Here is a 26,723-nt window from a genome sequence, read left to right on the forward strand (position 1 = left end):
ATATAATTGTCAAAACCTAGATCCTAGGTCCAGTAATTCAGCATCTTCCAAATCAACAACATGAAGCCTGTAAGTATCAGAAAACTTACGAAGCGACGTGATTTTGAAAGACTGAATAGCTTAAAGGGCTAAAACACTCTCTTTGCAAAAGCTACAACATCAAGGAGAATACGAGATACTGGAAGCACACGATTTAAGTTGAAACTGAAAACTTCCTTCCAAATCTATCTTATTTTCCAGGCCATCCTTGCCGTCCTTGTGGCCGTAGCCTTTGGTGCCCCTCAGGACAGCTACCGGGCTCCTGCCGCTCGCTCCTTTGCCGCCGACGGCTCCTTCGAAGTTGTTCCCATCCTGAGGGACGAAAGAGCCCATGAGGACGACGGCAGATACAACTTCGACATCGAATCCGCAAATGGCATCAAGGCCTCAGAGTCAGGATCTCCCACTGGTCCCAAAGGCACCGTTGTCAGTGCTGGAGAATACTCGTAAGTATTTCTTTTATGAATTTCAATTATTGGAAAATTCTTACCCTATACCTTCTCATAGATTATATCTTTTAAAAGTCTATATGAATTTTGCATGCCCTAATTATGGTTGCTGATGACCTTTCCTGCACCTAACAGCTTTACTGCTCCTGATGGCACCGACGTCGTCGTGAGATACGTCGCCGACGAAAACGGTTTCCAGCCCCAGTCCGACCTCCTTCCAGTGGCTCCCGAATTCCCCCACCCAATTCCCCAGTTCGTCCTTGACCAGATCGCCTTCGCTGCTGAGGAAGACAGGCGTAATCCTCGTCGAGACTCAGACGAGAGGTCTGGCACTGCCCGTGCCCAATTCGCTGGGTATAATTAGCCCACACTAATTCTTAAATCTTCTTCAAATGTTTATTAAGTCTATTTTATCCTATTTATAGATTAAACCATGAATCATAAACAATGTGTCTTGCGTATTATACCCTCTAAGTATTACCTGTAGTTCTATCGTTTTCAAATGCAGATTTTCAAGTCTGCAGATCATTTTGTAATGGACGCATGAATATATTTTCTTAACATAATTTCTTTGCATTAGTGATCGAGACATGAAGCATGGTTTGCAGTAAGCAATTAATATATATGAATATTAATGAATGCCAGTTTACTTTGGGAAAACTTCGTAGATGAAATTATTTCGTTATATATTAATAAACAGAAAATAATCTTGGATACTGTAACTAACATATCAATTATAAAGTCATCATTACCTTCAATGATGACCAATAATTTCTTTTTGATTACTTACGTTCATTACATGTTCTTAGCAGCATCATGTTGCCTGTCCGTTGTCAACGATTATTTTCCGGATTTTTGCTAATTGTTAGCGATATTTAAATAAAAAGGTTCTAACTAACCTTTTTATTTAAGCTAAAGATTTTGGAAAAAAAAACTTTATTCCATGTGTAAAACATAATGAAATTTCAACTAAAAACACATCTACAACAAATAATGAAAAGCTTCCTTATTATTGGTGGTCAGACTTCGTGGACTTTTTCCAATCTCAGTTGTCCTCCATTACATTATGGCTAACATTCATTAGAAAATAGATGCTATACAATAAGAATCTGATCCTGTTCGAATGGTGTTAGTAATTATCAAGCACTAAGATTAAAAAGGGTGAAGGAATCAGGTAATTATCAGGCACTAAGATTAAAAGGAGAAGGAGGGACTCAGGAATCAGCCTAGTCACCCCTTCAGATTTTTATGCTTTCGCTTTCTATAACTTAATTCTCGTGGGTTCGCTTTCGTTTTTCATTACACAACTTAAATGTTATGAATATAAAAGATGGTATCTCTAACTTTTTTTTTTTTTTTTACAAAGTATACAGGAAACGACTGCAGCAAAAGCAGGCATGGACTAAGGTGAGAAACAACGAGAAACACAACCACATCGAATGACTGAAGAAAGACTAGATGGGTTCAGAAATCAGGTGTACGCTAAATGAAGTAGGCTAATGGTGACAACAACAACAACAAAAAAAAAGATAAAGACTGTCATGAAAAAATTGTATTTTTAATTCGAAATAATGAACAAAACTCTTGCCAGTGACCCCACCAACCCATCTCAAAATTCACACATAGATCAGATGGCTTCTTAATGGTTCCGCCCTTGTGAGTGGGCGTCAGAAAATGAGTTAATGCTCTATGGCTGCAGGAATCATTACAACCTAGGTTGTTCAATGAAACTAACCACAGACTCCTCTTTCCAGATGACACCCGATCGAGGATACCTATGACATTTTCACGCGTCCTACTTTTTTACTGGTTAAGGACATGATGTTAATATAATATCGGTTTCGACTATGCCTTCGGTCGAAGACTTACGAATCTTCAAGGCTGGTGAGGAATTGAAACTCGACTTCGCAGTTTTTTAATCCTTCCCTGAGGTTACACGAGTTTACATTCTGTTGGATAAATGGTTAAGGCAACCTTCTATAACTGGTTCCTTTCTATGACTCATTCTTTCCTGCAAAATTAGGACAGTGTAGATCTTTTGCCTTCTCGGCAACAGTACGTGTCTAGAATCTTCTAATTAATAGGGAAAAGAATTGTTTTTGTTGTATAGGTTACTGGTGGTATCATTATTAATATCAACGAGGGATTTTCATCATTAAACCGTGATCAGTTTTGACTGCTATTTCCATTATATCATCTTCCACAGTGTGCATTTTCTCGAATTCACCCAGTGTTCGGATCTTGTCTTTTCTGTCTCGTACAATTTATGCACTTTATTTCCTTTGACTTGCATTCTTTAATTGTATGGTTGCCACCAGTTACAACAGACTCTCTCATCATTTTCAAATTCGCGTTCCTTTTCCATACGTCCATAGGCTACCCTCGACAGTAGAAACAGGTCATCACACGATATCTGTCACTTAAGTTGCACCTTCCCAACGCAATAATAACTTCATCACCGTTTTCATGAATATTTAACTTTTGAGTATGATACCTACCATCCATTTTCTACATTTGACCCCCCAGGAGCTAGTAGGCTACTAAACACGGCGAAACAGTGTAGGTGAGTCACTGTTTCACCGTGTTCAGCACTAGGCCCTGGGGGATCACAGTTTTCTATATAATTTGAGGAAGTAATTGCCACAAGCCTTAATTGAGGTGTTTCGTTAATATAGCATCCTAATTTTTGGTAGGTCGCAAATAGCTCGGTAGATATCATATAGTAGCACCGCCCAGCCTTGCGAATTTCAGGCTCTCATTTTAACATGATGTAGGAGGTCCCACCTGCAGCAAGCGATTAAATCGTAAGTCTGTCTTCTTTACGTCGGGATTTACTGTAGAAAATGGTTTCTGTCAATTAACGCATCAACCACATCATCTTCCTCTTCATAGATGTTGTAAATCAGTATTTTTGGTTTCAGCAGCCTCTACCATGTCATGTGTCGTGGTCGCAGCTCCACTTCTACTGCCTGTATCAGTAAAATTAACTACAGTTAACAACACCCTTTGAGGTAGACTTCGTATTAGTCATTAGAATATTTCTGAAGGCATTAGCAACCTCAATTTTACTCTCCATGATTTTTCATGGAGTTTCTGAAATTTAATTGGCCTTCTTTTGTTTGAAAGATCCGTAGCCAGGGTGGTTCAGTTAAATTGTACCAACGGAGACAGATCCCCTCACCCCAGCTGAACGGTCCACTTCCTGAGAAATTCTAAACCAAGAATTTGTCTAGACTTTTTCTCAGGTTTTTTTTAACAGCTAAGGAAAAGTTTGATTTGTTATCTCCTCGTAAAATAATACTAAGGTTCAGTTGCTAAGAGAGCTTTTGGTAGGTTAATTGCTGAGAAGAAGCCCTCGACAACTTTCTACCCCTTGTTTCTTGTTTCAAAACCTGAAGACATACATTTCCGCCTGAACTGACCTCTACACTGTGACACTAGGTGAACTTATATGCTTCATTGTCCTGTGTTGGTCATTCATTCTATCTCTGTACTCGATTGTGGGTGTGTTCGAATGCCAAGTGCCAAATACTGGTAAGCCCTAGAGCAAGAGCAGCATCGTCTGAAACAGGCCAGAATGATGTTAAGAGGGTTGATGACGTTCAAACCTTGCGTAAGACCTTTATGGTCAATATTTCACTGACAAACTCAGACGACAGTTCACTGCTCTTCATAATTTTTACAAATTTCAACGTAATGAAAAGAAGGGAACCAACAAAATGCAACAGGATGTGATACTAGATTCTGCCAGGGAGCTTATGCTTTTGACTTCTTGTAATTTAACAGAACATGAAACACAGACTTGAAATGTATGTTTTTAGCTAAATGGACTGTAATCTTTAACCTCTATCAATGTGTCAAAACGAGGAAATTATGAGGGAACACAGCTATTATGATAAGGAAGAGCAAAGTTGATATACAACTTATGGCTGTCACTGTGCCCGTGGCAGACTGCTCTCGAAGAGGCATTAGTGCATTGCATGTTCATGGTAACTGGCAAGTTCCCTTTCCTATTGCAAGTAATGAAATGGTTAGCAGCAAATAGCTAAAGCCTAATGTCTACACTGCATTATGTGATTCATACCCTCATGGGGCCTGTAATTCCTCTTACTCGAATAAAAGTGCTGATGGCTATTAAAATAAGGATGATGATGTCCAGCTTTCACAGTTCATGAAATATATCCCAATAATGAATCACATAAACAGAAGCTCAGAAATCAGTCTAGTGTTAGATACAGGATACTAATGACCGTTTGGTTGGTAATGTATGGTTGAGAGCATAACTTGGGCTAGTTTAGTGATTCTGAGCTGTCAAAAATGTCAAGAAACCATTCTACAACTAGGTTTACTTAGGCAACGGAGATACTGTATTTTCTTTTGAAGGTCTTCGATGTGTTTATTGACAGTGTCTTTTTTTATCTAAGATTTTTCATGTTGGACTAGCGGAATGCGTGCTAACATTACTACTGACATTGTTGAATGTAACACACTACTGTATTTGAACAAGAAATTCACAAGGAAAGCAAAAATAATTGTTAATTCTGCGCAAACTTCTTGGTCTGGAGACGCACATGAAGAGCAAGGCACCTGCAAGTAAGATCATACATAAATTTAATAAGTTACCAAGAGGGTAGAGAGGCAGTGAGAATGTACACAACCACTCAGATAGGTAAGAGTAGTGAAGTCAATTAAAAATGTCATGGAAGCAAGCACAACTGAACTTGGGGCCGACCAGGTTGTGGCTTAGAGAGTTCTGAATCCTTTGTAAAGTCACCAATTCGGCGCCAGGATAGTGTTTCGGCGGCGCCATTAATTAAGTCTCCGCTGAGCTTGTTTCTTTGGTGACTACCGTTTTCTTCAAGCTCAAATTAGTCACGCCTAAAACGTGCCAGGTCACGCATTTTAATCATTTTTACTTTATGGTATTTATACGAATGTCACACATTGTGTATCACATGTTTCTTCATTCACAGGCATCAAGACTGTATCTATATTGTGTCTCTGTATGTTTCGTATTGTAATTTGTACTCGTTCACTGCATATTATTGTTTATTGTTTCGACCTCAGGTCACAGTCAATTCCATTGTCTCTCACGGCCCGGCGTCAGTCGGGCCGCAATATAAGCCGCCTGGATCTGTAATAAATCAGCAGTAACCTTTACCTGCTCGTTTCTTTGACACCTTTACAGTGGTGACCCCGAGTATCCCGGAGCCATTAGCGGACTCACACGGCGACTCAGTCTTGGCTCCAGGATTTCTCCAAAAACGCTCTTAGCGGCCTAAACACGCGCTGTAACCAGCGTTTGAGCGTGCTGACTCGCCGTCGGCGCACCCCCACCAGCGTCACTAGCGGAACCACACGGCGCATTTAAAGTGCGTACTGACGCGAGTATCCCACTCCAGTAAGGTCAACGGAGCGAGCATGGACGCGGATATCCCTCCTTCATGCAGTTAAACGGACCCCGCGGACTCGAGGTTTACCTACCTCCCATCGCAGCCGCGCCCGCCCCGCGCCGAGGCCCTCCCGCAACTCCACACCAGCGCCCGAACACACGACGGCCGGGCAACACAATCGCGGGCCGCCTCACCCTAAAGCTGCCGCCGTTTACGCGGGGAACCCATCGAGGTGGCTGCGCAGGGTGGAGAGCCACTTCAGAATCGCGGACCTCACGGACGAAATCCTGCAGGCCGACACAGTGCTCAACGCCCTTCGGAGGACGGTACAACAAACTCATCTCGCGGGTACCAAACACTCACCCTCACATACAGCACCACAAAAGTTTCCTCCTCGAAGCTTGCTCCCTGCCCATCGCCGGCGGGCCGCCCGTGTATCGACCTTGCCAATAATCCACGCCACGACCTCAATCCAAGAGACGCTTAAATAAATGGTCGTAGATCTCCCTGTCAACACCAGTCTTGGGTGGCAAAACAACAAGCGGCAGGAGATAAGCTTCACGGGAAATTTTCCTTCGCCAACTCCTCCCGGAAGTACGCAACCAGATCGCTCACCCCTACACCATGCCTGTCGAGGACCTCATAGGCGGCACAACACCTCACAGACTCCGTCAAGGCTTCACAGCGGCTAAAACCGGCCACTCAGCCGGTCAGCTCACGGCCCAGCCTGAAGAGGACGTAGCAGCCCGTCAACGCCATCGCCAACAGACGTCCACCGAACCACAGTAGACGGTGGTCCCCGGCTTCTGTCGCTATCACAAGTGGTTCGGAAAGGACGCCGAAACTGCCTGCCGCCCTGCTCGTTCAACCGTTCAAAAACGGGCGGCGGCGCCAGCAGGACAGGCCGCCATGGCAGCCGAAGAACCCAGGGCCTCAAAACAGTAGGTTTTTACGTCCGCGACACCGCCTCCGGCAGGATGATGCTGGTCGACACAGGAGCCTTTTAAGTCGGTCTTCCCAGCATCCAGAGAGGACCGCAACCAGACACCAGACCCGCCGCCTTCCCTGACGGCCGCCAACGGAACCCCATCCTCTCCTGCGGCACCAGGCTCTGTCGATCTCCATCCTTGGCCAGAGTTACTCCTGGGACTTCATCGTCGCGACGAGGAACCCCACTCCTGGGGCTGATTTTCTGGCGCACTTCGGCCTGCTTAGTCGACGTGGGGCGCTTGTGAGCGCCCCTCGATACCGACTCCTGCCGGTCTCTCCCCTGTTAACGGCGGGACCCAGACCCACCATCAGCGCCGCCGCCCCACCAGTACGCACACCTTCTGTCGGAGTTCCCGGAGGTTTAAGCCCGAGCCGCTAAGTCCCCGGGGCCCCAGCCAAGGCGGCATATACCACCATATAGTGACTAAAGGGCCCCTGACACATCGGTTCCGCAGGCTTCTCAGCGCCTGCAGGAGGCGAAAAAGCATTCGCGGAGATGGAACGGATGGGCATCTGCAGGAAAGCCTCCAGTCCATGGGCCTCCCCTCCACATGGTGCAGAAACCGGACGGCTCCTGGAGACCCTGGGCGGCGACTACAGACGGCTCAACATTGCAACGGAGCCCGACCACTACCCTCTGCCCAATATGCAAGACCTCACGGCCTCCTTTCACGGGCCAAAATATTCACTAAATTGGACCTTTCTTAAATCTTATTTTCAGGTACCTGTTGCGCCAGAGGACATACCAAAGACAGCTATCATCACGCCCTTCGGGTCCTATGTGTTCGCCTTCTCCACCTTCGGCTGAGGAACGCCGGGCCACCTTCCAGCGGCTCATGGACAGCATCCTGGGGACCTAAAATTCTGCGTCTGCTACGCTCGACGACATTCTCATATTTTCCAGGTCTCACAGCGAACACCAGAGGCACATCAAAGCAGTCCTCCAGCGCCTTTCCAAGAAAACGGCCTCGTCGTCCGTTTTGACAAGTGTACATTCGGCGTCCAGAAAGCAGAGTTCCTGGGTCACGAGGTATCTCCGACAGGCGTCCGCCCTCTTACATCGAAAGTGGCAGCCGTAGCAAAGTTCCCGACACCCACCTCCATCAAGGCCGTCCAGGAGTTCCTTGGGATGGTAAACTTCTACAGGCGCTTCATCCCGGGATCGCGCACACCACGGCCCTGACGGAAGTCCTAAAGGTCAACCAAGTCCCTGTCTTGGGGACCCAGCCAGCAGCAGGCCTTTTCCCGGACGAAGGCCGCCACCAAGGCAACCGCCTTGGCACACCAGATCCCAAGGCTCCTCCAGCTGACGACAGACGCCAGTAACGTTGCCCTGCGGTGCTGTTCTGGAGCAAATCATCAACGGCGCCCCAGCCCATCGCCTTCTTCAGCAAGAAGTTCAATCCCGCAGAGTCCCGATACAGCACCTTCGACAGGGAACTCTGCGCGATGTACCAGCAGTTCGGCACTTCAAGTTCCTCCTGGAGGGGACGCCTTCACAATCTTCACAGACCACCAGCCACTGGTTCACGCTTTCACGAAGCAAGGGGACGATGGTCTTCCAGACAGCAGCGCCACCTCTCAGCCATAGCCGAATTTACCTGTTCCGTCAGGTACCTCCCGGCAAGAAAAATCCGTGGCAGACGCCCTCCAGAGTCGAGTTGAACGCAGTGCAGCTTGGTGTAGATTACCAGGACCTTGCCAGAGAACAGGCCGCTGACCCAGAAACCCCAGCATACCGCACCGCCATCACATCCCTCAAGTGGCGGACGTGACCCCTCGCCCCGGAGGCCCCAGCCTGCTCTGTGACATCAGCACAGGCCAGCCCCGCCTTTGGTTCCAGCCTCACGCCGCCGCCAGGTATTTGACATCATCCACGGCCTCTCACACCCCTCCGGCAGGACCACGGCCAAACTGCTTTCAAAAAAATTCGTCTGGCACGGGTGCAAAAGGACGCCACAGCCTGGGCAAAACAGTGCCTGCAGTGCCAGACCAGTAAAGTGGGTCGTCACACGCAGTCGGGGTAGGCGAGTTCACAACCAGGGCGCCGCTCGCCACATCCACATCGACGCTGCCGGGCCCCTTCCCCATCAGGCGGATCCAGATACCTCCTCACGGTGGTAGACCGTTCAACGAGGTGGCCCGAAGCCACGCCCATGCAAGAAGCCACCGCCAGCGCGTGCGCCGAGGCCCTGCTCTCCAGTTGGGTTAGCCGCTTCGGCGTCCCGGACCACATCACAACCGACAGGGGCCCCGCTTTCCTCTCCGAGCTGTGGTCTGCCCTGGCTCAACTGCTGGGAACCACGCACCACACCACCACAGCATACAACCCAGCGGCCAACGGCCTGGTTGAACGTTCCACAGGTCCTTAAAGTCATCCCTCATGGCCCGCTGCACCGCCGAGGACTGAAACATCAGCTGCCGGGGTCCTCCTCGGGTTGAGGACCGCCCCCAGAGCCGACGGCACCCCATCCGCAGCTGAACAAACCTATGGGGAACCCCTCGTGGTGCCGGGAGAGCTCGTGACGGATGATCGCCACTCCCCATCTCTGCAGAGGCTCCGCGACGTGGCCGGCAAGTTCGCCCTTGCAGGCGCCATACATCGACAGAGCAACCACCTTCGTGCCCGCCACAGCTGTCATCCGCCACCCACGTTCGTCAGAGTCGACGCCGTCCGTCCACCACTAACTAAGCCCTACAGGGGGACCCTTCGCGTGCTGGAAGCGGAACAGCAAGGCGTTCGGCTGGCACTTCCAGGCAAGAACGACTGGGTTTCATAGACCGGCTAAAGCCCGCCTTCCTGTCGGAGAGTCCCGGCAGCGACGCAGCACCCCTTCTGCCCAAACGCACTCCAGCACGCCCTCACCACCAGGGCGGCCGCCCCAGGAAGGGACCGCCCAAACAGCAGCCTCACAGGCGGGAGGCCCTCAGTTATCTTCAAGGAGCCGCACTGGTTCAGCGTCCCACCAGGTACAGGGATTAATCAGACGCGTCCCTCGTCTTGGGAGATTTGTAAAGTCACCACTTCCGGCGCCAGGATAGTGTTTCGCGGCGCATTAATTAAGTCTCCGCTGAGCTTGTTTTTCTTTGGTGACTTCCCGTTTTCTTCAAGCTAAATTAGTCACGCCTAAAACGTGCCAGGTCACGCATTTTAATCATTTTACTTTATGGTATTTATACGAATGTCACACATTGTGTATCACATGTTTCTTCATTCACAGGCATCAAGACTGTATCTATATTGTGTCTCTGTATATTTTATTGTAATTCGTACTCGTTCACTGCATATTATTGTTTATTGTTTCGACCTCAGGTCACAGTCAATTCCATTGTCTCACGGCCCGGCGTCAGTCGTGCTGTCAATATAAACCGCCTGGATCTGTAATAAACCAGCAGTAACCTTTACCTGCTCGTTTCTTTGACACCTTACACCTTCATCAAGGCAATAAATTTGAAGAAAGTAATGTATGAAGGTACAAACATACAAAACCCTACATGTAGTAGGGAAGCAAAGATGTCGAAAATTTGGCTAATCCTTTCCTGGGTCGCATCACATCGGAATTCTAAGCCCAGTTCTCAGAGCCCTCAGTTAAAGCCACCGTGCTACTGGATCTAATCCCGTCCATTCTATGCAGTCAAGAAGAGGCGGTAGAAATTTCAACAGTGGTCGAGATGTATGAAGACCTTCCTTCACCTGGGCTGCTTGATCAAGAACTGAAGAGCTGGAGAATTAAATGGCAAGGCAAGTCAGTGGATGATATTCCCACTTCATGTGCCCAAGTGATCAAGCCGTGAGGTGTTCGAGTGTATCCAAATGTCTTCAGACTTTCAAGATTGCGTACTTTCCACCTGTAACGTCCTGTGAGTGTGAGCCGACTGCACAAATGCCACCATGAATGAAGACCCCCTGTCGTCGTTGGCACTCATACACACACACTTTGACATGCCTGTGGATCTCGATCAAACCGTGGATATTTTCGCGGGGCTTCACCATGAGCAACTCGAACTGGGAAGTGCACTGGTGCAAAGATGTCCACCAGCATCTACAGTACATAATGATAGTGATTTAATTGCCTCTTAATAAATCAGTAATCTGACTATCTCGTTTCTTTCTATCCTACTTTTCTGTTTGGCTTTGTTATTGAGTAGTAATTAAACAGCTTTGATTATGATTAATTGTGTTTGTAATTGTTTGGTGTAAAGGCCGAATTTGACTGAAAACGAATTAACTCCCCCCAAAAAGAAAAAAAAATTCCAACAGGCCTGGCCTGTTTCTTTGATCACATCTGCTAAGTTTTCCTCTCTGTATTAGGAGCTGTCATTTTCACTTTAACTTCTATTATAGCTATGATATTATCAATCTTGAAGTCAACCTCCTGGGGTAAATTTGTCTCGCCACGTGTCTGAATTTCAGCAATTTTTCCATCCCACTCAACAATCATAGCATCCCGCTCTATGATAGCCATCCCAATTTCATTCTTCGTCATAAGTAGTTGATTTTGAATATCATGGACCTTATCATAACAAACAAGGCAGAGCCACTTCAATCTTGTGATGTCATCACCAATGATGCCTTCCAAGACAACATACTATCTATGATAACAATTTACATTCACAGCCTATCGAATACTTACCTTTTCTGTTATTGGACTGGCAGCATGAACAGAACAACATTCCCTTTTACAAGCTATAACTCATTGTCGATGTCGTTCGTATTTCCTATTGACTGGTTTTTTCATGTAGCTACGACATAACAAATTTCTTTTGTGCGTGGAACCATCCGTTCACTACCGCCGCTCGATCGTTCCCCATTCAGAAGAGCTAAGTTGCCTAGTTTTACTTATTCCTAAGAACTCAGATTGATTCACCAATCATATTAAAGCAGTTTAACTGCTGTAAAGTTGGTTGTCAGGTTGAAAGCATAACGCCCGAGTGCATTTAAGCACCCTTTTGGCATTGGTAGTGTTCCTTCAAGTTCAAGGTCAAACTAAAAAACTATTATTACATTTGAAACAATACGATATAGAATATTACATCCAAGCTGCTTGATAGATATGAGAATGGATAATTAAATAGTTCAGTTAATCATGAGAGAGAGAGAGAGAGAGAGAGAGAGAGAGAGAGAGAGAGAGAGAGAGAAGTGCAATTGCCTACACTTGTTCAAGTGTAGAAAAATTCATGTATCTATATCCTCAATTTCTACATTACCGCAAAATTTTAAAAGTTCTACCTTAAAACAAATTGAACACTGAATGACTCACCAAAGCAACACGAGGACAGAAGTTATGAAGAACAGATTTCTGATTTTATTTTGTATGGAACGTAACTTGTTGATATTGAATCTTCTCCCTGACAACAGCAGAACTCTGCGGCTCCGAAGTCCGAAGTTCCGAACTCTGAAGTCTGAACTTTGGCCGCCCATCACTGGTGGCCCTGCTTGGGCACTTACGGTAAAACAGTCTCGACGATAGTGGAACAAGTGACAGGTCACGAGAGAAACAACTGGCAGACGTTCTAATCATGGGGGAATTACGGTTTGATGGCAGAGTTGTGATTGTTACTGGTGCTGGTGGTGGTAAGTATGATCAACTCTTGTTTACCTACCGTAGGCTGGGCTGTGGGTTTAACCAAAAAAGCTTAACTTAGGGCCTGTGGCGCTGCTTACGGTAGGTACGGCGCCGATTGGCCTTCTTGGCCCCAGTGCCTGGGCTTTTGCCCTAAATATCATACATCCATCCTGCTTATGGTATTTCTCTCCGATCATTGCTAACGGTGTTGGCCTGTTGGGGGACAGTCCAGTTAGGAACCAAAGCTTTAGGGTTATGTGAGGTTGTGATAGTTCCTGTGGGGTGATGATCCGACCGAAGCCTCCTCCCCATCTCTCCTTAGCAAGATTGGCATCCTGAATGTATATATATACATATATGTAATATATATATATACATATATATTATGTAAAATATATATATATATATATATATATATATATATATATATATTTTTTATATATATATGTATATATATACATATATATGTTATACATACCATATATATATAAAATGCTTCATTCAAGAAGAAACTTAATGGTGCTAGGCTGTCACTTATTGCACTTTCTCAGCAGACTGAGAATTATTATGCAAAGAAAGCTCGACAGTAATGACAGACAGGGATTATAAAGGAAAATATGCACCTAGAATCCAACTCAGTTGAAGAATTAGCAGACCTACCAAAACAGAAGTATATATTTAAGAGGTTTTACAAAAGATTAGGCCCAACCACTTGCAAGCAGGGACAAGTCAATTAAAAGATTATACAGGGAACTGACTTGTCCCTGCTTTGGAGTGGTTGGGCCTAATCTTTTATAAAACTTCTTAAATATATACCTGTGTTTTGGAAGGTTTGCTAATTCTTCAACTGTGTTGGATTCCAGTAGCATATTTTCAATCACCATCTGTCATTTATACGAGCTTTCTTTATAAACTTATTTTTATGTTTTTATCAGTGTGCTAAGTAAAGGACAATACGTCGAAAGGCCTAGCACCACTCTGTCTTTTCTCTTTCCTTCGTGGCATTGCCTTTATTTATATGTTCATCACATGCCATATTTTCGTGATTCAGTTATATATATGGTAGAACTAAGCATTAGCTCCACTTCGGGTATTTCCTTTAAAATTGACTTTTCCTATAGTATTTTGGTTGCTTATCAAGAATTTACCATTATTTTTTGTTGGTCGACAGTAATTAACCTGTAACTAAAATTAACCTGTAATTAACCTTAGAAGTGATTATGTTTTTGTGTGCTGGCCATCCTGGAATGCTATTGCACATGTGCAGTGTTATAGGGGAACTTTTGGTAAAAAGTGGTTTCCTTTACCAGGAGATCCGGCCCAACTAAGTAACATGGCTTACTAGGTTAGGTTAGGTTAGGGTATGTTAGGTACAACACCACCTTCTTCATCAGCAACACTAAAAGTATATTATCAGCGACCTTTTTGGTGGAATATTTATCAGGGACCCTTTGGTCGGAGTAAAACATGGAGAGAGAAAAGACATGTTATTGTTATGATGGCCACATTGGAGTGGTTCCGTGCATATGCAAGGCATATGGTAGCCATATGTTCAAGAAGGGATTGGTAAAACTATAGAAAAGCACTGTGCAAACGTTACCTTGGAAATTGACTTTTCCTGTACTTTGATTGTTGCTGATGAAGGAGGTGGTGTTGTTTATTGTTGGTCAATTATTATAGACCTCATAACTATCCAACATGGTTGGGGACCCTTTGGGAATACGAGGTTTTTGGGTGGGGGAAATCACTGGGAAAAAGGCCAGCCTGTCATTAGGAAGCCATATGTTCAAGAAGGGATTGGTTAAGAAAACCTAATTTGAAAGGAATTATACTACACTAACATACCCTAACCTAACCTAACCTAACCAACCTAACCTAGTAGGCCATGTTACTTAGCAGGAGGGCCCTTCCCCCAGGTCCCCCCCCCACCAGTGAAGGAAACCCCACATTTTACCAAAGGTTCCCTGTAACACTGTGCATGCGTGATAGCATTCCAGGATACCCAGCATACAATGACATATTTCTGAGGTTAATTACAGGTCAATTACAGTCGACCGCCAAGAAATAACAGTAAGTTCTTGATAAGCAACTAAAATACTATAGAAAAACTCAATTTCCAAGGTAGTAAGCCATGCAAAGTTATAGTTCTACCATATATATACTGTGTATATATGTATATATATATATATATATATATATATATATATATATATATATATATATATATTTCAAAATACATTCCTGGATACTTCATACAGCACTTAGTTCAAGACGCACATGAGAAAAACAACACTTACAACATTATCACCTTAATACCACTAACCCATAAAGAAAAAAATTTTAAACCACCAATTATCACCTCTGGTAACGATCGCAAACAGCGCCACGCCTCTCCCGCCAGCTGATCATCAGTTAGCTGCCGCGCCGCCGAGAGTGGTTCTCTTCTGCCGCTTCACTTTCAACTTTAGGATTTCTTATTCCTGTTTTGTCACCTGCTTTTATTCCCAGTATGGATTCAAGGATTATCGCTACAGGACTTTGACAAGTGTGACTCCAGACGAGCAAAAATTGCAAGACTGATGAGTAGCCTGTCTAATGATAGACATTCTATTTGTAATTCTATTTGTAATTGTAGAGGGGGCATTGCACGGAGAGTAAGAAATGTGCCGATTGAACAATGGTCATCTGATGAGTTTGCCAGATATGTCAAACATCAAAAATCTCTAGTACAAAAACGAAAATCTAAAGCTAAGACGGCTGCTATTCAAGGTTATATATATATATATATATATATATATATATATATTATATATATATATATATATATATATATATATATATATATATATATATATATATATATATATATATATATATATATATATATATATATATATATATATATATATTTGTTCCGACATGATATACAAACCGTTGGTCCTTTACATTAGGAATTACTTTCAGCGAAGCTGGAAATGGCCGTTGAACTTTAGAACAAGGTGGTTAGGCAGTTAACTACTGTCCGGGAAGCAGGAGTCCTGCCTGCCAGGATGTAAACATTCCAATTTGCTTTCGGCCATTGTGCAATGCGGACATGTTTCTTGCTTTCTGCCCTGACTGCTGTTGAGCTGTTTTCCCGCTGGGATCTTTTCATTTTTCCTTGCTGTGATTGCTTTGTGTGTGTTTGTTTTCAATATGCAAGCCCATGAAGGAAATAAACCTCATAAGCCTGCCTTCCTCCAGCTTGTGTGTCCTGGGGTTAGCAAGAAGAAGTGCAGTACCGTAACGTTAGGTCTATTATTGATGTGGACCCGCACGCCCTTTGCGGACTCTTGTAGGGGGCGAGTGTGTTCACGGTTATCTACTTGTGACGAGTGTTGCTCCCAGTCGGCTTAGCAGTGGGCGAAGTTTGAGGGGAGGAGACAGTACCAGAGGAAGCCTTCCAAGGCATCGTCTGAGGGTTATAACCCCTGATGACTCCCTTGGTGGCTAAACCTTCAGGATCATTTCTTTCTCCCGGCAAACTTCCCCTTCTGGCTGCCCTTACTTCGGGAGAGGACTTCCCTTCATCTTCTTTGCTTGCTTCATCGGGTGTGGAACGACGGGGGTGGGGACAGACTATCAGGACGACCTCCTGTGAGGGGCCTCTCCTCACAAATAGAGACTCCCTCCATTGACCCGACATTTTCTTCAGGTTTGGCAGTAGAGGCTTCTCTCGGTGAGTAGGCTACAGATCTGACTTCTACCTGGCTCCACCTGGGTTTTCCTGGCGTCCCATCACTGGAGGGTCTCCCCACCCATCTGATTGGCGCTCTGGTGGTAACCCACGCTGTGGCTACCACTACCATCAGCACTGTGACAGTGACAGCTTTTGCCAAGATGCCGGTGGCTTTCTCGTCTCACCTGGGGACCCAGCTTTCTAGGTGTCACTGCTTATCTTATCCTACTGGAGAAGCTCCTTCCCTGGGAGTGGCTGCCCCCTCCCAGGGGGACTTCTCTGGTCTCATTGACATAGGCCGTAGATCCGCTCTTGCATCAACAAAGATATTCTTTTTGGCGTAAGAGATGGACCACCTCCTGAAAAGTCTTTTTAAGACTTTTGAAGTTTTAAGTTTCATGGACTGGTGTTTAGGCGCTCTTGCCAAAAGTTCCAGAGCCATTGCTTCCCCCTGATTACGCTTCAGAACTTATGGGTTTTCTCTCCTGCGCTGACAAAGTAGTCAGAGATAGTTCGCAGGAGATTGCTTCACTATACGCAATGAGCGTACTCAAGAAGAGGGAACTTTGGGTTTCCTTTACGTCTAAAGGTGTGACATTTTCCCAAAAATCAACGCTTTTATTTTCTCCGCTGGACAGGCATCATCTTTTCCCACAGACAACCATTAGTGTGATTGTTTCCAGCCTGCATAAGAAGTCTGCCCAGGATCTTCTGACATAGTCGACGAAGCAACAGAGAGATTGGACCGCAGTACTGTACCCACTGGGACTTCTTCTCCTCTGCTGTCAAGGCCCTTTCGGCAGGGCAGGCAGAGATCTCAATCTAGATCCAGAGGATCAGTTAGGTTCACACCCCAAACCATCAAGAAGTCAACTAAACCTTCAGCCCACAAGTGAGACCCCAGTCCTCCATGCCCCAGTGGGTGCGAGGCTCCTTCTCTTCTGGGAGAGATGGAGTTCGAGAGGGGCAGACCAGTGAGTAGTCAAAGTACTCAAGGAGGGTTATTCTATCCCCCCTTCAGGGAGAGACCTCCCTTGGCCAACACTCCCGTCGTCTTGACAGCTTACTCCAAAGGATCGGAGAGGTATTTGGCCGTCTCAAAGGAGGTTTCTCTCATCAGCAAGAAGGCCATAGAACTAGTCAGGAACTCTTGAGTCGAAGGGGTTTTACAATCAATTCTTTGTAGTGTTCAAGTCTTCAAGGGGGTGGACCTGTTTCTTGCCCTTCATTAGTGCTCGGCAACTCAGTGGATGAGTCTTTTAGGCATACTGGCCTTATTGGAGCATTTTGTAAGACTGGGGAGACTGCACATGAGGCCGCTGCAGTTTTACCTGAGAGCCCACTGGGATCAGAAGGTACATCAAGATCTTCACTTCTTTCATGTCACAGCAGAGATAAAGGAGGACCTGCGTTGGTGGAAGTCAGAAGAATGATTGATGGAGGGGAAATCTCTTCTCCCAGTTAGCCCTGACATAGAATTCTTTTCCAGTGCGTCAGATCTGGGTTGGGGAGCACTCCTCGGGAACCAAGAAATCTCAGGAATTTGGTCCCCAAAGGAGAAACAGCTTCACAGCAACCTGCGAAAATTGAAACTGGTTTACCTGGGTCTCAGTTATTTTGCAATAGAAGTCTGCAACAAGATGATCACAGTACATGCAGACATCACCACAGCCTTGGCCTACATAAAACATCAAGGGGGAATGCACTCATTCTCTCTGTAGGAGATAGCAAGAGATCTGTTGTGCTGGGCAGACCAGAACCAAACCCAATTAGTCACAAGATTTATCCAAGGCCAATGCAATGTCCCGGCGAACGAACTAAGCCGCTGGAATCAAGTCCAACGAAATGGACGTTAGACAGTCAGGTTTGCTCCAACCTTTGGAGATTATGGGGACAACCAACCCTAGACTTATTTGCAACTTCTCGGAATCACCGTCTACCTCTGTTCTGCTCCCCTGTTCCAGACCCTCTCGCACGGGCAACAGATGCGATGATACAAGATTGGTCAAATCTGGACCTTTACGCTTTTCTACCCTTTGGAATGATAAGGGAAGTTCTCAAGAAGTTCTGCTCTCACAGCAATGTAAAGGTGGCTCTGGTGCCCCCCTGTTGGCCACAGAAGGAATGGTTCCAAGACCTTCTGGATCTCCTCATAGACTTTCCAAGGCTCCACCCTGCTATTCCAAGCTTTTCACACAACTGCACTGCAGGATATTCCACCAAGGCCTGTCTACTCTGGCCCTGGCAGGCTTTCGGCTGTCAGTAGACTGGTCCAAGCGAAAGGATTTTCGCGATCGGCAGCGGAGGCCATTGCCAAGTGTAGATGTGCCTCATCCAACAAGCTCTACCAGGCAAAGTGGAAGTCTTTTAGGACCTGATGCAGAAGAAAGAGAGTTTCATCTTCTTAGATGTCGAACCCGCAAATACAGTAGCGGATTTTCTTCTTTACTTGAGGTCTTCTCTAGGAAGGTCTTCTTCCACCATAAAAGGCTACAGAGCAATGCTCAGCTCTGTTTTCCATCACAGAGGCTTTGACATTTCTTCTAATCAGGATATTTTGGGCCTGATTAAGTTGTTAGACACCACCAGATCCAGAAAGGAGGAGAATTTCCCATGGAATCTAGATGTGGTGCTTAAGTGGTTATCAAGTGAGCACTTCGAACCTACAGTATGCATTCTTCCTCTCTGAGTGATTTAACTAAGAAGACTATTTTTCTCGTAGCGCTAGCCACTGGAAAGAGAGTAAGTGAGATTCAAGTGATTTACAGAAGCATTGGCTTTTTGAACAGAGATGCAGTCTGTTCCTTCTTATTAAGTATTTGGTGAAGAACGAGAACCTTTCACACCCTTGGCCTCGTTCTTTCACCATTAAGAGTCTGTCTGATATTTTAGGCACAGAAGAGGGGGAAAGAGTGCTTTGCCTGGTGAGAGCCCTCAGGTACTACCTGCACTGAACCGAGAAAATTAGAGGGCAATTTTCTAATTTGTGGTGCTCAGTCAAAAATCCCTCTAGACCTTTGTCTATGAATGCCATTTCCTTCTTTTTGAGAGATCTTATTATTGAATCTCATTCCCAAGTGGAGGAAAATGACTTGAAAGTTATGAAAGTTAAAGTTTATGATGTAAGGGCAGTCACTACATCAGTAGCTTTCAAGCACAATCTTTCCTTATCCTCCATTCTTCAGGCAACATACTGGAGAAGCAAGTCGGTGTTTGCAGTGCACTATCTGCAGGATGTGGAAACTGTTTATGAAAACTGCAGTACCCTAGGACCAATGTCCATGGCTTGCATAGTGATGGGTGAGGAAGTGTAGGAGGTATCCCTTCCTATGTATTTAGCTCTTCGCCTAGTTCGTGGTGTCGAGTTCTGGCGAAGCCTGGAGGGTACAAGAGTGGAGTGCCCACCAGTTTTTTAGTGTTGGGTAGTGGTCACGTTGATTATTATGGTGTAGGTGATGTTGTTGAAGATTTTTTATTGTTTTTGGTACTGCACCCTGGGCAGGCGCAATTAAATGAGCTTTGTTGACCTTCGGTATTCACCTTCGTCACAAAGTTCCTGCTGTATGTTCTGTCAGCCTTCGGAGTACTCCTTCGCTACAGAATATCCAACCTCCATAGAGACGACTCTGGCTATACCGCCACGTCTTTACAGGTTGAGATGAGCGCCAACCAGAGGCAGTAATTATCTGCGCAGCTCTCCCACCGGGTAAGGAGACAACAAACATTGTCTCAATGTTATCCTATTTTAGGTCATTAACTTTTCGTGTGTAGATTATTATTTTACTGTCCACAATTCCCCACAACCTTTCAGAGTGGATTCAGCTAAGTAATTACTGGGTAAGTTACTTATATAAAAATGACATTTTTATGATAAAATAAAGTTTTATATATACTTAACCAGTAATTACAAATGGAGCCTGCCCTCCTCCCTGCGTAAGGACTTTTTTGCATAAACAAATTGATTTATTGGCTTAGTTGTTCCTCTATCTCACCCAAAAAGTGGGTGGGATCTTGTCACCTACACAAAACAAAAGAATTGCTACTGTGAATTTCAAAATTTAAGCTGCCATTCTAGTAGAAACTCTTAGCTAAGTAATTACTGGGTAAGTATACATAAAACTTTATTTTAGCTAAGTAATTACTGGGTAAGTATACATAAAACTTTATTTTATCATAAAAAGTCATTGTTCCGACACGATACACAAACCATCGGTCCTTTACATTAGGAATTACTTATGGCGAAGCTGGACATGGCCATTAAACTCTTGAACAAGGTGGTTAGGCAGTAACTACTGTCAGGTAGGCAGGAATACCCACCTGCCTGGATGTAAACATTCCGGTTTGCTTTCAGCCGTCATGCGTTGCAGATATGTTTTCGGATCTCTTTGCCTGACTGTCGTTAACTCTTTATTATCCTAGTAGGATCTTTCTGTGTTTTTGTGTATACAGTAAACCCCCCTTATTCGCAGTCTCACTATTCACGGACTCACTTATTCACAGGTTTCTCTGTGGAACATATATACACATTATTCGCGGAAAATTCGCCCATTCGCAGTATTTTTCAGAGAAGTATTCACTAATTACTGTATTTTCATATTTTCATGACTAAATGCACTTTTTGTGATAAAACTATTAAAATACTCAGGTAGAAGCATTTTTAGAGGTTTTTTTTTTGTGTTTAAACTATCAAAATAGGCAGTTCTAAGTGTTTTTAGAGGGGTTTTAAATTCGCGGATTTTAGCTATTCGGGGAGGAGGGTGCAGCATGCATCCCCCACGAATACGGGGGGTTTACTGTATGTTGCGTGTGTTTGATATTTATTAATGTACAAACCCACGATTTGTGATAGCCTTGCATAAGCCGTTGTTCCCCTGCGTCTGTGTCTTGGGTTTGATGGCCAAGGACGTATTTAGAGGGACGTAACAGAGTGGTAATGCTTCTCTTCCAGTAGCCCTTTATTTAGATATTGAAGGCCTTTCCCTGTACGTTTGGATATATTAGATTGGGACATAATATCTTCGCTCCCCTTCATTGATTGGGACGTAACAAGCTCGCTTCCCTTCTTGGGCTCCCACCCTCCATGTACAAGGGCATGACTATATACTTCCTTTCTACTTGTGCTGAGTATTGTTTTCGCCGCCTACGCTATGGAGAGTTGCCAGGGGAGGGGTGGAGGTTGCGGGCGTCACCAGCAGATTTCACTTCCATGGCACCTTCCTTGTCTCTCCTTGTAGGTTCTTCTTTTTATCTCTCCTTCGCCCTCTTTGCTTGCTTGTCAGGCGAAGACCGCAAGGGGCGAGGGGGCAGGGCGCAGGCAGTTGGTCAACCTCTTCTCAGGGGTCTCCTCTCACTGCATAGGGCAGTTCCCCTCAGAGCGAGAGGAGTCTCCCACTACTAATCATCTTTGCTTTTTCTTTCAGGTTGACAGTGAGCATCGTAGGCACAGCAGTAGTTGGCTGGATATCTCAGTTGGGATATCTTTGCCTGAGGGAGTCTTGATGTTCATACAGTGTTTGCATTAGGATCGACCACAGTACCTGGTTGGAATGGCATAGATCCATGTTGGAATTGTTTCATCTCTGTTCCCACGAATGTGGATCAATCACTTTCATTGCTGGCCATCATGTATGCTGTGGCACTGCCTCTGGCGTACCTGTGGTCCGTCTGCTCCTGCTGTGCTTCTTGTGTTATTGCTCCTGTTGACTCGGCGACAAGTCTCTGTGTGGCTCCTCCTGGTCTCCTGCCACAGCTGTCCTGATCATTCCTGTCGCTGCTGGTGACGTTCACGTGAAGTTCCTGGCCATTGCTGTAGCCTCTGCCTTCACAACCACTTCCGTAGCTTCTGTATCAGCTGTCCTGATTGTGCCTGCTGCTTCTCCAGGTGGTGGTTTCCTGGGCCACTTCTGTTGTGATTCTGTTTAGCTGGCCTGGAGTTCACGATGTTTCGTGTCCACCATCCTGTAGAAGATGTTGGAGTGAAGGTGAAGGAAGTTGCCCTGTGGAGGTAGCTGCCGTCTTCATCTTATCTTTGATTCCACCTTCGTCTGGCTCTTCCCTTCCTCTCCCAGGGTTCAAGGGGGTCCTGGGAAACCGAATAGACTTCTGTCGGCCAAAGGAGAAGAAGGCTGCTTCTTCCCCCTTGAAGTCCTTTTGGACATCTAGGGACTGCCTCCTTCCGAGGTTCCGAGGAGGCAGTGGGTCTCTCATTGGCTCTTCCCAACCGTCGGGTTCAGGAACCGATTTGCATACCCTTGGGTTTTGTGTTTTGGGAGCCACGGGCGTGCAGACCTGGGCTTGCACTCCCGTTCCCAGACCTGGAGGTTCAGCGTCTAAGACGGGTGCTGCTTTGGGCGCTCGTTCGTAAGCTGCTCTGAGTGCTCAAGATTCTGTGGAACATCAAGTATCCTGAGCTGGTCTGGAGAGTACTCTCCCCGGCCCAGTTTGGGAGCAGCGCGAGAAAAATGGCCAAGGCACCCAGGTGTTTCAGCTCTTCCAACCACTGCAAGCGCTTTCCAAGAGTGCTTACCAGTGCTCGGTCTGGTGCCCAGCTTGGTGTCTCGATCCTATCAGTTCGAACACAAGAAGAAGCAGGGAAGACGTTCCCTTTTGGGAGTCATGTGGGACTTCTAAAGGACTGCCTCTCTTCTGGGAGGCAAGTTTCTCTCGTTGGCTCTTCCCACCCTTGGGCGGGAACTAATTTGCATTCTCTTCTGGGGTCCCACGTTTCAGAGGCCGCAAGAGCGCAGCCTCTTGAGGCCATGCCCTCGTCACCAGTCTTAGAAGTCTGTGTCTAAGACTGGTTCTGTGCCTGGCTCTTTTCGATTTCTTGGGAAACTGAAAGCAGCTGCTCCTGATTTTTGGGAGTCTTGTAGGTCGCTTGATTTCTATGAATCATGGGTGCTCTCCTGGCAAGAGGCACAGGACGAGAGAAAGTGCTGAAACCCAGGTTTCTCGATACTGCCTGTCAGCTGCTTCGGTTGCTTGTCTGGGTTCCATCCTCGTGTCTTAAACCTTAGGGTTCGAACATGCAGGATACCAGACACAGAATTCCCCTTTAAATCTTCTTCTTGAGGGGCCTCAGCCTCGAAGGAGTTTAGAGTTTGGGAAGTTAGTGCTAGTTCACGGCAGACTAGTTCCGCCCTGTCCAGTTCCGATTGCGTTCACACAATCGGCTTGCTCCGCTTGCTTGGCTTGCTCCGCTTGCTTGGCTTGCTCGCCCCGTTAAGCCCCTGGTCGTGTTCACAAGACTGGCTCAGCTTGCCCTGCTTGCCTCCCAGTCCACCACTTACCACCCAGTCTGGATCGTATTCGCATGATCAGCTCGGTTCGGTGTGGCTTGGTTCGGCCCCGCTCGGTTTTTACAAATCAGGTTCTCAGCACTGTTTGAGTGAACTTTCTGCTCTTCCCAGGAAAGCACTTTGCCACAGCACAAGTGCTCTTCTTCCCCCGTGTGGCAATAATCTCCTTCGGTTGATTATCACTCACGGTTCGCCTCTCTTACTGGTCTTACTGGCAGGACAGGTAGGAGTACTCTTTCTCCTCACCTGTTCTCTTTTCCTCTCGGTTGTTTCGAGAGGTGTGAGACGGACGGAGAGAGCTCCGATGAATTTGTCTTTCTTCAGAGGTCGGCTGCCTGGTGTGCTTTCAGTGTTGTTCCCCCTATTGTCTTGTAGTACAACCAGGCAGCCGAGGAGGGTTTCTTGGGATCTGTCAAGGTCTCCCTCCATGGAGAGAGGTGCAGGAGTTTCACACTTCAGAAGCAGCGAGGGTCTTCCTCTTCAAGTTGCGATCACCCTTGTTTCTCAGAGAACTTCGTGCCAATTCGTCAGCGCGAGGATCCCCGGTACAGGACTGCGGCTCCCCCAATGAATAATCTTCATCACTCACAACCCTTGCAGTTCCCGAAGGGGCTGAGAGTTTAGGCGGCCGCCACGGTCCTTGCTTGCAAGAGCATTCTCGACCAGATGAATACTTGTCTTCTGACAATGAGTTCATTCGGGTCAAGACGCCAAGCTCCTCCCCTTCCTCGACAGATTACAAATTCTTCTTGCCTCGGAGGGGTCTTGCTGACTGCAGGTTGTTCTGACTCTGCTTCATCTGGACTGGGTTCTCTCTCTCTCTGCTTCTCCTTGCCATGAAGGGTATTCTCTTCCACAACGAGAGCCAGCGATCTTGGAGGACACCTGCTGGTTTCCTCCAGACAGTGTCCTGATGGATCCACAATCCATCACTTTTAGGCTTTCTCTTCTCGGATACGACCATTCCTGGAGAGAACCCTGCCTTCTGGAGACTGGCCCTTTCTGGGGTTGGGTCTTCCTGCACCAGGCGGCAATCTGTGGGCAATTCTGGTGCTAAGAAGGGGACTTCCTCGTCTTCTTTGCCGATTGCTTCTCTCCATTTCAGTTGTGAAGAACATATGCCCTTACAACCTAATCTTCTATCTGAAGTAGCCTTTTTCTCCTCAGTCGAGATTTAGCTACTGATGAGAAGCTTCTTCAGTCTTGCTGTCCCAGGAAACTGTTCCCTGGGTGGCATGTGGCTCTCATTTAGGGTTCCTGTCCCATGTGCTCGATGTGCCCTTATGAGAGTCGTCAGACAGAGATGTGCCCTCTTAGGACCATCTCTCATCTTGCTTTGGCCTTGGGGTAGAAGATGGAAGAACAGGTGAAGGGGATCAATACCTCGACTCCTTTTCGGATGTCGTAAGTGGACTCTGATCCATTGGCTTCCATTGTTGGGTTCGAGTCCTTCTTGTTCCCCTCCTCCTTGGACTTTGTATCGACGATCCAGATCAGTCATTACCTTGTCTTATTAGGGAGCTGCGATACTTTCCGAAAAGGCTCGACATTCCTAACCTGGATGTCATCGACGTTTTTGCTAGTACTATCTCTCCCAAGGAAGAAGTGTCTAAGGACACATCTTTCTCCTGGCTTTGTGAAGTGATGGAGGAGGTACTTGGCAGCTGGCGACAACGATACCTATACTTTCCACCTGAGAGCTCAGGAAGTCAGTGTCTTGGTCCAGCCCTCGCATTCCGGAAATTTCTGTCAGTCTGGAAGCAAGTTGTGGTCTCATGGACCACACTCTTGTCTTCTTCCTTGGGTCTTGCACACAGGACCTTGGAACCTTTTTTCCTTGGTCCTGTAGTGGCTGTTCAACAATTTGTGTTTCCTTACTCGGCTCCTTCTAGAGGACAAGTAGCATCTCGCCTCAGGTGTTGGTTCTGGAAGTGAGAAGGATACCGAGAGTGACTGGTCTCTCCTCCTCCTCCTTCCTCTTCCTCCTACTTCTCCTCCTTCGGGATGAGAATAGGACTTGAACCGACACTTGTTGGATCTGGCATCTGATGCAGTAAGATTATACATCGAGCACCCATTCTATTTTTCTTCTAGAATCATAGAAGCAATTCCGCTCCTTCCTCTAGCAAGTGGAGGAAGGAGAGACTGGCAATAAGGAAAACTCTATCTCGGGTTTTCCTTACTGCCTCCAATTCTTAGATTCTTCCCAGCTTACTTCATATGAGTTGTTTCCTCACTTTTGCGAAAAGGTCCAGTATCTGACATTTGAAGAGACCACACTGAGATTCCTCCCTCCAACCAGTGAGTCTTCCTGATGTAGAGGACTGATGGTTTGTATAACGTGTTGGAACAAATCACAGTTTTTAAAAGTAAACTGTATTGTTCCTAACTATACAAACCTGAGGTCCTTTACATTACATTTTTATGCCCACCTCATGTCACCCCTTAATCTGAACATAGGCTGAAAGGCAAACTGGAATCTTTACATCTGGGCAGGCAAGTATTCCTGCCTACCTGATGGTAGTTACTGCCTAACCACCTTGTTCAAGAGTTTAACGGCCGTGTCCAGCTTCACCGTAAGTAATTCCTAATGTAAAGTACCTCAGGTACTTTACTTTTACTTTTAAAAACTGATTTTTATCATGAAAATTATCATTTTTCATAACTCCTATTAAGGAGCTAACTCATCCCTTGAGCATGTTGAAAATGGATCATTCTAAATTATGATTTAATACTTACACTATATAAAAAAAATCTAAAAAAGGAAATGATGTACTCCTTCCAACAGTGTTAGATAACTGTATATCATGCATACATTCACATAACAGACTGGCATATTCAGAGTGCATTTAAGATTTAACTCTCCATTCTCACCATGGGTTATATGTTTAAGCACAGATTAGGCCTAATCACATAGCTATGTGGTGTGTATTGTCAACAGTACACTAACCATTCAGAGAAGGGTGGGAAAAGTTTTAACTCTGTTCACAGTACTGAATGGATGGTGTGATTTGCAAAATATGACTTTCCATTGCCTGACTAGAAATATCCTCAATCAAATAAGAAATATGGGTACTATTTATCAGTCAAAACATACTTCAAGGCCAGGTAATGATTTAGTTTTTTTATAAATTGCTAACTTAGTTGTAGCTAATTATAATGATAGTGTCCATAATTTTGATTTAGGTTGGAATATTAGTTGGAGATTGATGGACTTGTCACAGTAAAGATGATTTGTACAATCACAGTAAATCTCTTTTTTCTGTATG

The 26,723-nt window shown here is 45.7% G+C and overlaps 2 protein-coding genes across 3 annotated transcripts in view; both read left to right on the forward strand.

Moving 5' to 3' along the window:
• LOC136829202 (cuticle protein AMP1A-like) lies at positions 1 to 938 on the forward strand. Its single transcript, XM_067087514.1, has 3 exons — positions 1 to 69; positions 241 to 485; positions 624 to 938. Exons 1-3 carry the CDS (start codon positions 61 to 63, stop codon positions 850 to 852), a joined length of 483 nt encoding a protein of 160 aa, XP_066943615.1. The 5' UTR covers positions 1 to 60; the 3' UTR covers positions 853 to 938.
• Positions 939 to 12,200: 11,262 nt separating this feature from the next.
• The window catches only part of Mfe2 (peroxisomal Multifunctional enzyme type 2), a 130,561-nt gene continuing 116,038 nt past the window's right edge, over positions 12,201 to 26,723 (forward strand). Inside the window, exon 1 of one of the 2 annotated variants that reach the window (XM_067088388.1) lies at positions 12,201 to 12,446. In XM_067088388.1, coding sequence (XP_066944489.1) covers positions 12,392 to 12,446 — 55 coding nt within the window. In that variant the 5' untranslated portion in view covers positions 12,201 to 12,391. The remainder of the gene's footprint in view (positions 12,447 to 26,723) is intronic. The other variant, XR_010850420.1, reaches the window with a different exon arrangement.

Source organism: Macrobrachium rosenbergii, chromosome 44, assembly GCF_040412425.1.
Source record: "Macrobrachium rosenbergii isolate ZJJX-2024 chromosome 44, ASM4041242v1, whole genome shotgun sequence".
Classification (NCBI taxonomy): domain Eukaryota; kingdom Metazoa; phylum Arthropoda; class Malacostraca; order Decapoda; family Palaemonidae; genus Macrobrachium; species Macrobrachium rosenbergii.

What these genes read in the sequence shown, in the direction of transcription:
- LOC136829202 (XM_067087514.1), top strand. An exon ending in GTCAGTGCTGGAGAATACTC is followed by an intron (nt 486 to 623) that starts GTAAGTATTTCT and finishes TGCACCTAACAG; the next exon opens with CTTTACTGCTCCTGATGGCA.